The sequence below is a fragment of the Rhynchophorus ferrugineus genome, unplaced genomic scaffold, assembly GCF_030347505.1.
Source record: "Rhynchophorus ferrugineus isolate W39M unplaced genomic scaffold, kcgeb_rfMv2 rfM3, whole genome shotgun sequence".
In the NCBI taxonomy this organism is placed as follows: Eukaryota; Metazoa; Arthropoda; class Insecta; order Coleoptera; family Curculionidae; genus Rhynchophorus; species Rhynchophorus ferrugineus.
Window position 1 is genome coordinate 32,635,081 of NW_027472582.1, and position 16,585 is coordinate 32,651,665.

The following is a 16,585-nucleotide window of genomic DNA, read 5'->3' on the forward strand; positions in this document are numbered from 1 at the left end:
TTTTTGTAATTAAAACCTTTTCCCATTTTATAACTGGCGTAGTCGGTAAAATTACGGGAAGGCAATAAGGCTAAGTTCTCTTTTGAATTCATTAAGTTAATCGGAATCAAATTAATTATCGAGAAAAGCAGATAGATTGACTTTGGCAGTCGTTCCGCAGTTACTCGAAGCGTTTTGTGGTGTAGTTAAGTGGAGTTCGGCCAAAAGTATCGCAGCTGAAGCTGTAAGGTGAGTTGAAGGTGCTCAACGACCGCTAGTCATAAACTAATCCAAGTAAAAAACATTCAAACTTGGAAAAATACCCTTAGTCCGTGGATTCACGGCACATGCATCACAGTTGAGGATAAAGGCGATTAAAGGCGGCTGAAGTTGCTGTGAACTAATATTGTCTATTGAAATTTGGACAGAATGTTGCTATTCATACCGTATGACCACCAAAGGCAGATTGTAGTAGTACAATTTCTTAGCCATAGATTAATGGAATTTGGAGCTACCAAAATTTAGAAAATTATACAGGATTCAGACCATAGAAATTTGGATGAAAACAGCGCTCTTCAGAAGATCATTCGAGGCAAACTGGCGGGTACAATTGATGCTCACAAATAATTTTGATACAACTACAAGCTGTCTAGATGGGACAAATGCTGTGTAAATCCGTTTGGACGTTTATTTAGGAAGGATGTGTTATATCGCGCGACTGATACGACTCTATACTCTATATGATGATATATCTATGAATGCTTTGTATTAGAAGAAACAAGGTCTTGTGTTTGTGTTAACACGGAATGGCACCATTTTGTATCGTCGATCAACAAGTCCATTTCTTTCCTATAGAATAGTTTCAAAATAAAATACGTTTTGAAGTAATATAAAAGTTTTTGTTACTTTAACATATCTTAACTAATAATTTTTAGCCGTTTTCTTCTAATATTTAATGTTTATGTAGGCAAAGATCTTAGAGAAAAAGTAAATTAAATAATAATTTATTTGGGTAATTAGACGATATGGTTTAAAACCAACACTAATTATTATTTAATTTTTGGTTTTTAATATCTTCATAATCGTCATATTTGTTTCGTTATAAGGTAAAAATAAAATTTCATGAATTTATGAATTAAATAATGTTATTTTGGTATTCAAATCATACCATGCTTACACTTTCAAGTAAGTTACAGATAAGTTACAATATACAATTACATTTTATGACAATTACAATAAAGTTAGTAACAATAAAATAAATTGTTCATTGATATTTAAACATTTATTATATGTCTGCATTACATAATAGAAACTCATTTAGGTTATATTGATTATTTATTAGTAACATCAACAATGCAGATTAGATTACGGGTTAGTTGTGTAAGGAATGTTACGCTTAACAATAAGGTACGTTAAACTCAGGTATATCGGATTACGGGTAACTTTGGTTTCCTTATCCTAAACATATTAATCGATAATTAGATCCATTATTCGTTCGTTCAAAGGCCGGCATCTTTCTTTGCTGCTGGCTTCACGATGGGTTTCTTCTCTTGAGGTATCAACCACTTCTTGTTGTTTACTAAAAACATCATTGGAGTTAATTTATTTATTTTTTCTAAATAATTATTACAAAATTTATTATTTTTGTTATTTATTTATATTTTATCATTATATTGATATGTATATTATATATATCATATATAATAAAGATTGTTTTCTCCACTCAAATTAAGAAATGCATGTATATTAAATTAATATTTATAAATGTAAACAATTGTTAAATCTAAATTAAAAAGTTTTTGTTCAGTTTTATTAAGTTATTTACTTTATACAGAGGCTAATCATGGAGATCCAAAATAATGGCAACTATACGAATTACTAAACTAAACTAAAAATGGTATTTCGAAGTATTTAAATATACCTTGAGATTTTGTGATATGTTGTAAATGGCGATGAAAAGTGGAACTATAACAATCTCAAGCCCAAAAGTTTATGGGTTAGTCCAGGAGTGCCATCCACATTCACACTCAAGAATACTGTCTTACAACCTACTGATACCGAATGAGTTTCTAGCAGTATCTAGCAGCAGCAACAGCGAGTAACCCCTTGCATGACAACGCTCGGCCATACGTTTCAAGAGTTGTTCAAGGATACGCAGTTGAAGCTCAGTTGAATTTTCCATATCCAGTGTACTCGCTAGATATAGCACATTAAGATCGCTACATTATGGTTTCGCTAGCATACAGTTTTGATATACTGAAGAAGCGCGAAAATAGATTATTGGATTCAATAAATTTTTAAATTTTTCTCAATAAATGCCATTTTGAGCTTAAAGAATTGTCATAATACATTCAAGCATATAATGAAATAGGTACAGTCAGTATGATTATTCTTGGGGAAATTATGATGCTTTAAATTCAACACAGATAGTTATTGCTGAGGCTATCTGCAAAATAATCTCAAGAGCCTATTGATAATGTTGTTTGTCTGGAGAATAGTCTAGAATGACGAAAAAAAGCATTTTTAATTAATAGAAAATTTTTATTTTATTAAGCTACTAAAATATATATTAAAAAATTGCAAATAATCATTTATATGCCAAAAATGCTAATTGGATATGGTAACAATAAAAGGGTTAAACTAACCTGTGAGGAGTGAAACTGGACCTTTAGGCCTTTCATTGATTTCTTCTTCCTTGGTAGGTTTAACGTTGTATCCAGCTGAACTCACTTTATAGATTGGTAAAGGGATTACAGTTGATGAAACTGGTATTAAATCTGTGATAATAAAAATCACATTTAAAAAAATATATTACACTAAAGTTAAATGTATGTTATATATATATATTTGAGAATAGATCGCCTAATGGCTGGACATCATTAACAGCTTTTATTTCTTTAGTTGTACACATTTGTCAAGTTTTATTGGCTGACACATCCACTGAATTGGTGGACTATAAATAATAAAATGCTATAACTACATACGTTAAATCGCTTACAAGTCGAGAACTTAAAAATAATAATTCAATTATGCTAGTTTAGTATATTATCGTCTTAAAATAAAGCCTTTAGTTTATATTGTACATCTATGTTCTACAATCAAATTTTATTGTGTAACCAGTAATGTATAAACAATTAATACATTATTAACTGACAATGTTTTACGAAGTTTGATGAAGTTATACTAATATTCGAACTTAAAATTGTAAGTACAAATTAATAAATTCCATTAAAGGATGATATATCATAAGGAAAAACTAAAAATCCAAGAGGTTGACGTTTCTAAAATCCATGTACATAATAAATAGTATATTCTAATTGAAGTTAATATATACGTACTAAATGAAAAAATTATAATAAAATACCGTTTAGATGTTGTAAAACAAGCATAATGCCTTAATATATTGTTAATAAATTTGGGGAATTTTATTTGTTGTGGGTTAGGAATTATTTTGTGTGTGGGTAGAATATTTTCAAACTTGGACATGACTAATATTGGCCATTCCATCTGTAGTTAACTGTAATGATATGAAACAAGCAAAACTAGAAATAGAGCTTAGCGTTCCTTGCATATATAATTTGTTTTTTATGCCATGTTTTAAAATACTAATATAATCTAACTGATTTTATTAAAATGATGTAATCTTAAGTTAAACTTATAGCATAACCATATGATTAATGTAAATACGCTATTACATTATTTGAAACAGGAAAATATTGACGAAAATTAATGCTATAAATCCGTATATTAACGTAGTCATATTCTTTGTACCATAAACTATTTTTTATATTATAAGATGATCCAAGTTTTATTTGTAAATTTACACGAAGAAACATACATAACATATTTACATATTACTTTATATAGCAGGTCAACTGAAAAGTCCCCGGCCTACCATAACATAGAACACATTTTTTTGGCAAAATTAGTTTTTTTTATTTAACATTATTTCCTTCAAGGCTAATACACTGATTGTAGCGATCCTCCAACTTTTCGATACCATTTTTGTAGTACGATTTGTCCTTTGCTTCTAAATAGGTCTCAGTTTCATTCTTTTCTTTCAGAGCATTCTTTTGAGATCTGAGAACAGGAAGTTGGAGTCACGGGGGGCCAGATCTGGAGAATACGGTGGATGAAGAGGCAATTCGAAGCTCATTCATCGATTTTTGACACGGTGCATTGTCCTGGTGAAGCAGCACTTTCTTTTTCTCCTGCACGAACCTTGCTAGCTGACTACTGCGTTATCCCACGCTTTGGAGCGGGTTCATAGTGTGCAGTCCACTCGAATGACTGTCGATTGGACTTCGGAGTGAAATGATGACGCCATGTTTCATCCATTTTCACATATCGACACAAAAACAAAAACAAAACGTTTATTACGCTTGATCATCTTCAAACACTGCTCCGAATCATCAACTCGTCGTTGTTTTTGGTCAAAAGTGAGCTAGCGCGACACCCAGATTGCACAGAGCTATCTCATACACAAATATTCGTAAATGATATGATGTGCACGTTCAGTTGATATCTTTAAAGTGTCTGCTATTTCATTCAGTTTCAATTTACGGTCATTCAAAATTATTTTATGGATTTTTTAAATGTTTTCGTCGGTAACAACCTCTTTTCGGCATCGACTACGTTCACCGTCTTCGGTGCTCATTTCACTACATCTAAACTTAGCATACCAATCCTTGATGGTTGATTTTCTGAGCAGTATCCGGAAACTTGGCATCAAGCTAAGTTTTTGCTTCAACTGTATTTTTTCCCTTCAAAAAGCAATATTTTATTAACACGCGAAATTCCTTTTTATCCTTTTTTTCAGAATAATAAAAGTTACTTCACTCAAAATACTATAATTTACAAACTAATGATCCGACACTTAAATCAAGTCAAATTTATACACGCATCTATTGAGGGTTAGGGATTTAATCCTAGTAGCGCCATCTATATCTCAGGCTGGGGACTTTTCAATTGACCTGTTAGTGCACTACTGAAGAGAAATATTATATTACTGTGATAAAAAATAATAAGCTATAAAAATTGTGGTCTTGTGCATTATGAATTTCTTTTACCGAATAAAATTGTCAACAAAGATATTACTAAGGAAGGCTCCATAAGAATGGCAGTGGCTATTGCTATTGTGGGCATTAGTGTAAAATTACACTGTACGTGACAAGGAATAACCATCACAGTCACGCCAGTAGCCAGGCTGGGTAAGACTGGATGTATTCTATGATGGTCTTTAAGTATGTCACTGGGTATTCGGTAGGATTAATGCCGATGACCGTGGACCTTGGAGCTCATGTTCATCAGTAGGTCTAGTCCAGATAAACCCTAGTTGTTAAAAAGGAGACTAAAATATAATTAAAGAAAATAATTGCTAAAAAAGGGTAGGAAAAGGGTAGAATAAAAGATGTAGATAATTAAGGAGATTATTTTGAAGGAAGTGGAATCAATAAAAAAATGAAACCGTTTTCATGTAAAAATCCTATTAATTTTCATCAATGTACTGTCTAATCTATATTATTTATATTTTTTTCCAATATCTGTGTACTTTTTCACCAAAATTTGTTATTTTGAACTGATTGTGGACAGATTAAAAAATAGTAAGCAAAATATTATTAATTATTGAATCAAATAATTTAGAATATACTAATTAATGCTGTTCAGTTTTTCTCTCTCTTGATGACTTTAGGTCTTGATGACTGATTGTTTGGATCTTGGTTTTTCTAGTTTTGTAGATGTTTTTTAATGGTTTAATTTAAAAATAATTAATATATAATTAATTATCATTATATCAAATTGCGATGTTGAAATAGCTCGAAATACAATTTTCAGTAAATTTGTTTTGGTATTCATTTTCCTTCCTTTTGGCTCTTTTATGTAAAAGTCTGGAATTGACATTGCCTTGCCATTGACATCACAATCATCACTTTTAAATAATTGAAACCAAGTCCACAATTGGGATATGACGGAGCAGGATCACCATCAGTTTCTATATATTTAATGAAGTTGGGCAGCAGGTATCTTCAAATCAAATTACAAAAGTAATGAATGCCGAGAATGCAATTTTAAGCATCTGTATATACTGAATAATTCAATAATAATAAATGGAAAACTGTTATTTTATGTAAATAAATATCAAAGTAATCGAATTTAACAGTTAAATTAGTGTTTTAATAGATATTTATGTTGGTACTTTATAAAAATAAATGCTAGTAATTACTATATAATATAATATGTTAAAATAAAATTAAAATATATTAATAAAATTAATAAAAATTGTACAACTGTTTGTATTAATTTAACTATATTATCGGCAAAGTAAAATCCATTTTAAAATGTTATAAATTGAAACTGTGTTAGCCCATAAAATAAAGGAAAGATTCCAATAGTATTAATATCAACATGGTACATTTATTGTTGTGTTGCAAATTAAATTACTTAAACTATTTCACTTCTGTTAAAATTCCTGTAAAAATAATTGCGCATTGGTATATTTTATCGTAATGACTATTAAATTAAATCTGGGGTTTTGATTTTATGCTTTTTATGTGAATTCTTAAATTGTAATAATGTATATTGAAAGTTATTATGAAATGATTTAATATAATTGGTGGAATATTCCATAATATAGTTCACTTTTAGCTAGCCTTTATTGTAATAAATTTGAAAATAAACATTAAAAATCATCCATAAAAATTTCCACAAAATTGTGTTTTTTTCCACAGAACTAAATGATGAAATACACCAATTAATTAATTTGGTATAGTTTCATTAATTACTTGGCACTGTTTTAATTATTTGGATGATTAGTCGTGAGATATTAAAAACATAAAAGCTTAAGAAATGTTGATATTATGAATAATACATAATGTGTTACATTCAAAGATATTTTATATTTTAATTAATTAATTTCAACAAACTTTTAATTAACTACATATATTATATTGTATAAATATACAATAATTTAATAAAAATTAATATTTCATAAAATAATAAACCTATTGGTTTAGAAGGTTATGATTAATTGCAGAAGCTGATAAATATTTAATACCAAATTGTTTATTTTCGATTTATTTGCATTATATGCCGCTGTTACGTATTTACCTTTGAACATATATTGCAATCTGTGTATATATTAACATTTTTAACATAATTCGTTTCATAATGTTTTCAAACAGTTCCTATTATAGGTTTAAACTAGCGTGTTAATAATAGTAGTAAATTAATTTTAATTTGCGGTGAATTCGATAATGAGTTCGATCGATGAGTCGATAATGAGCGACGTGTTCTAGAATTATATACAATCTGTAATGAAGAAGTTTTATCTAATGTATAAATAAATACAAGAAATATTAGAACGTATTGCTCCTCAGCTCTGAAAAGTCATTTGAGTGTTCCAAATTTTTAATAAACTTTGGTTGAGAAATTATTTTAAGTAACGAAACGCATATTTGAATGAAGCTATGTTTATGCTAATAAGCATAATTGCGATGGAGTGCATGTATGAAGATCACAAAATGGAATTCATCCATCAAATATTACTATTTTGTGCGAATTTTGGGATAGCTATGTAATTGGTGCGTACTTTTTTTTACAATGACATGGATTAGAGGTGCCGAATACGATACATCGATATTTCTTGTCGATATTTTTTTGACCGGTATATCGATATTTTTGTAAGCCGTATTTTTCGATATTATTTCAAAAGAAATTAAATATATTTCCTATACATTATAAAAAAACCTTTTAATTATTTTGAAGAGTGTAATTCGGTATTTAAAAGGTTTAGTGTATTTTGGTATTTAATTTTAAATATTTAATATCTTTTGGTACTTAATCCTAAGGGTTTACTATTATTGATTTTTCTCTCCGAAATATATATATATATATATATATATATTTATATATCGGTGGCCGACGCCCCTAACGTGGATATCACCATCTACGCCTACCACCACAGTATTATAACACAGTTTTTGAATCCAAACTGAACGTAAACTTACGCTGAAGTGACATGAAATGGATGCCAAGATGGTGCAATTTGATTCCATTGGGATTTTTTAGGATGTGCTACTTTAAAGTACACATTTCAAGAATATTATACTAAATTCATATTGGTATACATGAGATATTCAATTTTAAAAAAGGATTTTTTTAATGCTTCATACATATTTTGCTTCATTCCATCTAAACATCGATATGCTTTTACCGAAAAACTACAGTGACCAAAAAAGTATAAACTGAAAACGTAAGACCAAGAATTAGAAGCATTACTCGAGCAAGTAACTAAAACCAGTTGAAGATCAGGAGGATGTGCCGCGATCATGTGTCTAGCTAGATTCTTGTAGTTTTCTAGTTTGAATATATATTTATTGATAAAATTAGATACAAGCTAGGAAATTTAATTCCTATTTCTTATATAATTTATTAATATTGGTATTTATGTGTACACGAAACATTTCGATATTAAAGAGTTTTACGTTAACCAAATATCAAATGAACTTAAATAATTGAGGGTCAAACGATCACTGATAAAGACATTAACGTCTTTGAAAAATTAAATCATTGAACGTGATGTATTTGGTATAAACAATTGAATACGTATTTATTTTAGGAATTGAAAGACGTGAGAGTTTGGAAGGCACTGGAGGACGTTTAGTATAAATTACGTCGTATGTTATGTTGGTTTGTAAAAGATAATAACAATTGAAAAAAAATGGTCACTGTTACTAGAAATTTACTTTTTACCCATTATTATGATAACGTTTATATCCTATCTAAATCAAGTTTAGATTAATAATAAAGATTAGTCATATGCCTTTTAATATTAAGTATAATTGCAAATAAATAAAAAAACGGTTGATAAGAAAAAGATAATTCGGCAGATGTTTCTGCTCTATATGTGCGTATATTAGGTTAAGATATTATATATTATTACACACGTCATAGTATATCTCATTAATAATGCAGGCATATTTAATAATAGCAATTGCTAATTAAATTTTTATCTTATTTTATTACTCTCAAAAAAATTATTAAATAGCCAAAATAGTAAAATCAAAATCAAAATAATGTTCTATTTTTCAAGATTTATTTCGATCCCTTTTGTTTGTTTACATAATGACAATATAATGAAAATATAGTGAATATTTGACTTAAGAGGGGAAATTAAATATAAACGGTAATTTTACTATATTAGCAGTATACCCATAACCGAGCGCGAGGTACCTTCGTCTGTAGCACAATGCATAAAGTTTTTAATCAATGAAGGCGTTAAACCATCAAAAATGTTCACTGGTTTGAAGGCACAGTTTGGGGAAGAAGGTATATCCAAACTTTCAAATCGGTGGCAAAAGTGTGTAGAGCATGGAGGTGACTATATTAAAAAATGTTAAATGTTTAGTTTGTGTACACCATTGATCAATACATTTGGTTCCCCCTCGTAGATTATGAAATGCGTTAAGATATCACATTATATTAAGTTGTTATTTACAAATTGTTGCAGTTGTTTGTGTTTTAAGGTGTAATTTGTTATGTATTCAACAACTCGTTTTAATTGTTATTTTAACATTTGGATAATATTAACTATTTTAATGAAAGATTTTTAGAAAAATGCATGGTATAATTGTTGTTATATATTATCAATCAACAATCAATATATCAACACTTAGCATTATAACACTAGCGAGCTTGTTAGAATAATCAATAGTCAAGTCGACCATGTTGTTTGTTTGCTAGTTATATTTGTGATTGTTTGTAAGTAAGACTATAAAATCAGGACAATCACGAAAATTGATGTCTACAACGTTTATATCATGGATTTTGCAGTGATTTAATTCATTGATCAACGTAAACTTACGAACTATGTATGGGGAGTGACCATTTATCATGAGTGAGTGTTTGAATCTAGGTGTGATACCCACTATTGAAGTGGTGGGACATATGAAGTTCTGAAATTCGTGCATACTATTCGTATTTCTACGGGACATCAATAAGTACACAAAATCATTTTTTATCAAAGGCTTAATTGTCAAATTATGATATTTTAAAAATCAAGAATAACAGAACAGTGTTTTGAAAAATCTCTTTTTCGTGCTATTATGCGTATAAAATACCTTTAATTTATAATAAAACAATAAATGTAGTACATTGTATAGAAAATTTGTTGTTATTCTTTTAACCGTTCACTTTTAAATCAAATTCCAAACTTAGCTTTTCCTTGTGTTAAACCGTAAGTAAATAATTCAAATAATAAATTTAACTAGCTGAAAATAACTTCGAACATTTTAATTTTACTCTTTTTACGACAAAATAAAGCAATATTTTAAGAATTGACTTAGTCTAATATATATGGATATGGACAGAAACATACGTGATATAGGTGCAGAATTTCATTTTATGCATCTTTATATGCTTCAACGAGCAACAATATCAACGGTAATGACATCATGCTCAAGATATGGTAAAATATCATCGGCGAAGAAGAATAGTGGGCTAAATATAAAGTTAACTGAGATAGAACGAACGAAACATAAAACTACAACTGTATCGACAAAACCAATACGGTGGGAGCTCTACAAAGCTAACATTTACAGAGGGGCTACGATTGCAAAACCTTTGATAACTAATCTGCGAAAGAAGTGGTGCAACGACCATAAAATCTGGATATTTTTTTCGGACCAACGACCTGATTTATGTATAGATAACCCTAAAAGAAGCCTGACTGCCTGTTTACTACTGCCAAAACATTATAATTTGGGTGACCATTTGGCAGTATTCATCCTCAATCCTCATATCTCGACATCCTCAATTATTCAGTATTGCCATGACTAGAATATTTTTGCCATATGCGGCTATATTTTAAGATGGTAATATGTCCATACACACAACCAAAAAGGTTCAATCTTGGTTTGAGTAGCCTCAGAATATCATTAATTATCTTTCCTGACCAGCACAATCTCCAGACCTAAACATAATTGAACCGTTATGGAGACTTTTAAAGCAGAGAATGAGTAGTAGATTTCCATCTTTGGTACAAGAAAGGGACAACATTCCGTTGGAAACTATTCAGACACCCTACGAATCTATTCGGAAAAGAATTTCAGCTGTTTTAAAAGCAAATGGTGGTTTAATATCTTATTAATAAATAAATATTGTGTATGTCATGTGTTATTTTATCCACCCCCTGTATATAAATGCAATACTACATATATTTACATTTATTACAAATTTGTTATAATTCTTCATATCCTTTCATATCCTTTTCTTAATCGGACAGTCCACTTGACAATTAATTGCGAATAAGAAAAATGCATTCATATCCCATATATAGAATACACATCTACATATGAGTACTCTATATTTATAAATAACATTCACGTCCAAGCGACTTTCGAGCTTACAACTTTATCGACAGCGAGGCTAGGAAAGAATGTCCATTCAATTATTGGGAAATGTTAAAGTAATACACATTTATGCTATTACAATATAAAAATAAAATTGAAACTTTTCCAACAAACAAAAATCATTATCTACAATATCTGCAGCTTCCTGTCCCTATTAATTGTCAATAAATAAAATATTGCTGCCAAATTATTAGGTAATTTTACTCAATATATTTTCGTATCCGCTATATTTATACAGTATTACATAAAATGGATAAACCAACCAGGATAAGGAGGTCATGAGAGGAAAGATCCACTTATATTTTGTATACATTTACGTATGTTTCGATAATTTATCAACAAAGTTATTTAATAAAAGTTAAATCTATGAAAAAATAAAATAACAACTTATAATCACGCATATACTTCATGCAAATGTTTTATTATTTAGGTTATGGAAATTTTCATTTGATTAAATGGTACTAATTAATTACTCTATGCACGGTTTAAATTATTTCTGTCGGACAAGTAGCAGTACGATTTTATATCGCATCAAAAGAAAACATTACAACGGACACATAATTGTTGAACGGTTAATTGAAGTAATTTTGTGACCATGGTTTTACATTGTCTATAACAGAATACAAATTAATATAGCCTAGAAATAAATGAACAAAGAACTGACCGTTACTATGGTTTGAATATAAATTATTTGACAAAAGTCATTATAACGTGAGTAAATATATTCACATACGGAATTCAAATATTTTTTGCATGTTTGATAATGTATCAATAAAAAATCTTAATCTTAAGTCAGATTTTTGTTTGGAGTTTTCACATAAAGACCTTCGCTCTGCTTCTAAAAAATTTCAGCGATTTAAATCTAAATTATTTAAACGTAGATTATTTTAAGTTAAAGTCTATAGTAAGACTCTATACAAGTTCACAAGTATCGGTACCATTTTATTATCATTTAGTAACGTGTTTTACGGTGAAATTTTAAATAATTCTGTTACTCCATTTCTATGGCAGGATGCAGTTCTTGGTTACGTAGCCATAACCATTTTGAATCAATCGAATATTTGTATTGTGACAGCGTTGGGGTACTATTCGGTTTGAGATTTTAGTGCAACCCCATATTTGCATCCCATAAGTTCAAATAGGCTTTTTGATGGACTGACAAGTTAATCTATTTTATCTTAGGTGAAGGTGGCAGTCTCTTTAAACTAAATAGTACAGTTGTGTTATTTTGAATCTGATCGGCCCATTATTTCTGACGTCACGTGACTTAACTGTAATAATTGGAGAATGCTGGTTAACTAACAAATAAATAGACAAAATAGTGTTTAAAATTGTGCTCGAAGAACTATGAAACTATTACAATTAAATATAATTCTTCATTCAACTTCAAGAAAATCAATCGACAGTCAATATGACATTTGGATTATGTTAGACAATATAAATTGTCTCTGTGGATTCGGGTGTTGAATAGTCACATGAAATTACCCCGCTATATTGCTATAGTTTAATTTTTTCTTTATAATAATCCTTTATCAAGTTAAATATAATGTTATAGAGGTATTAAAGGGGTATCGGCTAAGAGGTTTTCTTGGTTCTTTGAAATTACTCTTGACCTTTCTTCTTTAATTTTTAATTCTAATATATCAACAAATCTTGATTTATTTCATTTAAATGTCCCGACTTTGTGATCTTCTGAACTTCACAGTTTTTATTAAAATTTCCATGGTACAGTTTGTATGGACTTGTATACTAAGTTTTGTTGTCTTCAAAATCCTTTAGGTTGCTTAGCAGCTTAGCTAAAATATTTCGTTTGGTAATCACATAGCCTGAACTGCTAGCTTCTGGCTAAACTTAAGTAGACTGACAAGAAGAATTAGTGGACTTGGTTAGTATGATGGGATTTAACTGAACGAATTTCCAAGAGTAAACAAATGTGGGGTGCTTCAGGTTATTTTATCAAAAGGTATCGCCGGCATGAACTTAATATCAGGATATTCTGATATACATAATCTTATGTGGGAAAAACTGGTTGCTTTCTGTACTGATGGTGCTCCGGCAATGTTGGGACTACGTTCCGGGCTGGTGACGTTAGTAAAACAGAAAAATCCTAAGATAATAACAACGCACTATGTATTATATGTATTATGTGTATGTATTATACATCGCCAGGCGTTGGCTCTTCCTGGATGCATTAATCATACACTGCAAATGACCATTAAAGTTATAATGTTATCAAAAACAGCACCTTAAATACACGCCTTTTAAAAAAACTGAGCACTGAAATGGACTCTGACCATGACGTACTTCCCTTTTACACAGAAGTTCGGTGGCTATCGGAAGGTAATATGTTGGGAAAATTATATAAACTAAACACAAGAAAACGTCGCAAATATATCAATTTTTGAATATAAACTTCAACTTCACTTTTATTTGCAAATTTCAGTTGTGGTTACGTAAGTGAAGAAAATAATTATTTTGCATTTGCGCCATTAAAAGCATTTGTGGAAGACCAAAAGTATGACGCTAGTAAAGCAAATATACAAGAAAACATCAAGACTCATATACAAATGCCTATTGATTAATTCAATCGTTACTTCCCGCAGTTTACCAAAGGAGCTGAAATTGATTGAATAATAATTCGTAACCCTTTTAGCACGGACGCTAGAGAGTTACTGAAGGAATCCAAGAAGAACTCCTTGAATTTCAAAATGAGAGAAACTGCAATGTGCACTGCTGAAACTGGATTGCTGTTGGTCTAAAAAAGTTATCTCTTATACTAAGCTTAAGAGAAATCGCCTTGCGCTATTATGTAGACCAGGATTTTCTGCTTTGTTTGTAATTAAAAACAAGGCAAGGAATCGTTTGAAAGTAAGTGATGATTGGCGTGTAGCTTTGAGGAACAATATTAGTTCCATACTCAAGCCAATATATATATATATATATATATATATATATATATATATATATATATATATATCATTATAGCCAAATAGCCAAACTCGTGCAAAAGATGTTTAGAAATCATATTAATACAAAATTAGAGACGTTTTTCCTAAAAATATTAGTATTTCTATTTATGCAATTTCCTATTGAGTTAATAATTAAAGTTTCAGTTTGATTCTTATAGTTTATTTTTATTATACCTACATAGTGGTCGCTGGTTGCAAGAATAATATAAAAGTGATTCTTGACTAAGAAAAGGTTGGAGACCTATGAGTTAAATAAACGCAGTTTTATCATTGTAAAAATGGTGATTTTATTTTGTAACACAAGGAACGATGGGGACAGCTGGCAATTTTCAACTATGAAGATAGTCCTATCCCAGCCGTTGTGTTATCCAAATAATGCTCTTTTAAACTATGAATTGCCTCGATTAATATAACATGGTCATTTCGACACAGAAATTAACTTCTGATGAAGATTATAAAGATGGATTGTTCATATATTGCATTTAGAGCCCCAAGAGAAGTTCTTGCTTCTCATTTTCCAAATATGATAAAATCTAGCATTTATCATAATTATAAACATTTTGTTTTTTATATAAAAATAAATAATATAAATTAATTCCTATTCGTAACACGAATGTTATTATTCCAAATATATAATTATTTTTTAAATTATTTTAATTTACATCTATAATTAATACTATATAAAATGTAGTGAGTTATGTTACATATATAATAAATAGTTTTTATGACGAAACATATCAAAAATGTTATAAATATATTTATTTGGTTGGCATCGAGATTTAAACAATGACAGCGTATGTTTTGAGTTGTTTTTAAATACAAAGTAATTATCATTAATTATTTTAAATATAGATCTTAATTTTTATGGACATTATTAAGATAATGATTTGGATAAATACATTAAAGATATTAGAAGATTATGATATAATTTTTGTATTGTTAATACTAATTTTTTAAAAAATTCAAGTACCTAAGTTTGTGTCATATATATGTGAGGTAAGCATTATTATTTGATTCAGGGGGTTATAGAAGTCATGTCCCAATTGAATTAAGCTCCCCCTCGCAAACCAAAATCCGTGATGATTTGAATAATATTATAATATATTTTTCATAATCTTTATAGTGAGGAATTTGGCACTGTATTTATTCTGGCCCGATTCCATAACATATATTTGGTATTTGTTTTTTATATTTAATTCTATCTTTTTTTTAAATCGTAAACATAAAATATTCTTATAAAATGTCTACAAATTTTCGAGATAAATGTTAAAGTTCAAATACTCATTTACTATATATATGTATAAAGCATTTGTTTATAATTATATTTGAATCTGTTTTTGATCTTAAAGCTTTTGCATTCTATTTATTTTATAGAACTGCGTTTCATAGATAATTGATCCTACATATATTTTCCTTTTACAGTCATTAAATATTGTAATTTGTTAATAATGTTAAACTCTAACACCTACTCCTACTTACAATAAATACTAAGTTAGCACTAACCTTTTTCTAAAACTCTATTTTCATTAACTTTATACATGGTCGGCAATCCGCTTACGACAAATAAAACGAAACTCAACAAAAAAATAATTTTTAAGGCCATTTTTAGATTAATGTATAAAATGCACTACTCGAAACTGATGCGGACGTGAACTGAGAAAAAACACAAAATAAAAATCGGGATCTGATGATCAAGATCCATATGAATGAAGAATTTGCAATGTTTTACAGTGGAACAGCTCTTTGTATCTGGTTGCAGCATTAGGTATAATTGTTGATCATTTAATTGGTAAGCTGTGTTTGGTTTGTGAAGGAGTGAAAGTCTGGTTTAGTGCGTGGGCATGGCCGATGACTAGAAAAGTAAACATACTGACTGACGTTATCGAAAATATAGAGGAATTCACATATATGGTTTGACCATACGATTTTCATAGATTATTGGTAGAGGCAACGGCAATAAAATACAAATTTCTGTATTATTATTTTGTAAAATTTAAAAACTTTATAACCTTAATTTAGGACGATACATGATAATAAGTTTTTAGTCTTATAGAGTTATCTTGTTATCTAATAAACGATAGAATTAACCGTAATCTGAGTGCATAAAATAGAAGAAAGTGATAGAAATGGAATGATACTTCAATGTATTTTTGTCAGCGGTATCTATTAGTGCAAGTTCGAAGTAACAACTGCTAAACAACCTAAGCTAATTGTGAAAATCTATGTTTA

General features: G+C 29.3%; 1 protein-coding gene across 1 annotated transcript; it reads right to left on the minus strand.

Moving 5' to 3' along the window:
• Positions 1-1,106: 1,106 nt before the first annotated feature.
• LOC143193094 (uncharacterized) lies at positions 1,107-16,020 on the minus strand. Its single transcript, XM_076399058.1, has 3 exons — positions 15,860-16,020; positions 2,625-2,756; positions 1,107-1,558 (listed from the first exon to the last, which is right to left on the minus strand). Exons 1-3 carry the CDS (start codon positions 15,957-15,959, stop codon positions 1,479-1,481), a joined length of 312 nt encoding a protein of 103 aa, XP_076255173.1. The 5' UTR covers positions 15,960-16,020; the 3' UTR covers positions 1,107-1,478.
• Between the last annotated feature and the right edge of the window lie 565 nt (positions 16,021-16,585).

What these genes read in the sequence shown, in the direction of transcription:
- LOC143193094 (XM_076399058.1), bottom strand. Translation starts at nt 15,959, where the DNA reads ATGGCCTTAAAAATTATTTTTTTGTTGAGTTTCGTTTTATTTGTCGTA. An exon ending in AAATAGAGTTTTAGAAAAAG is followed by an intron (nt 2,757 to 15,859) that starts GTTAGTGCTAAC and finishes TTATTATCACAG; the next exon opens with ATTTAATACCAGTTTCATCA. An exon ending in TCCAGTTTCACTCCTCACAG is followed by an intron (nt 1,559 to 2,624) that starts GTTAGTTTAACC and finishes TGATGTTTTTAG; the next exon opens with TAAACAACAAGAAGTGGTTG.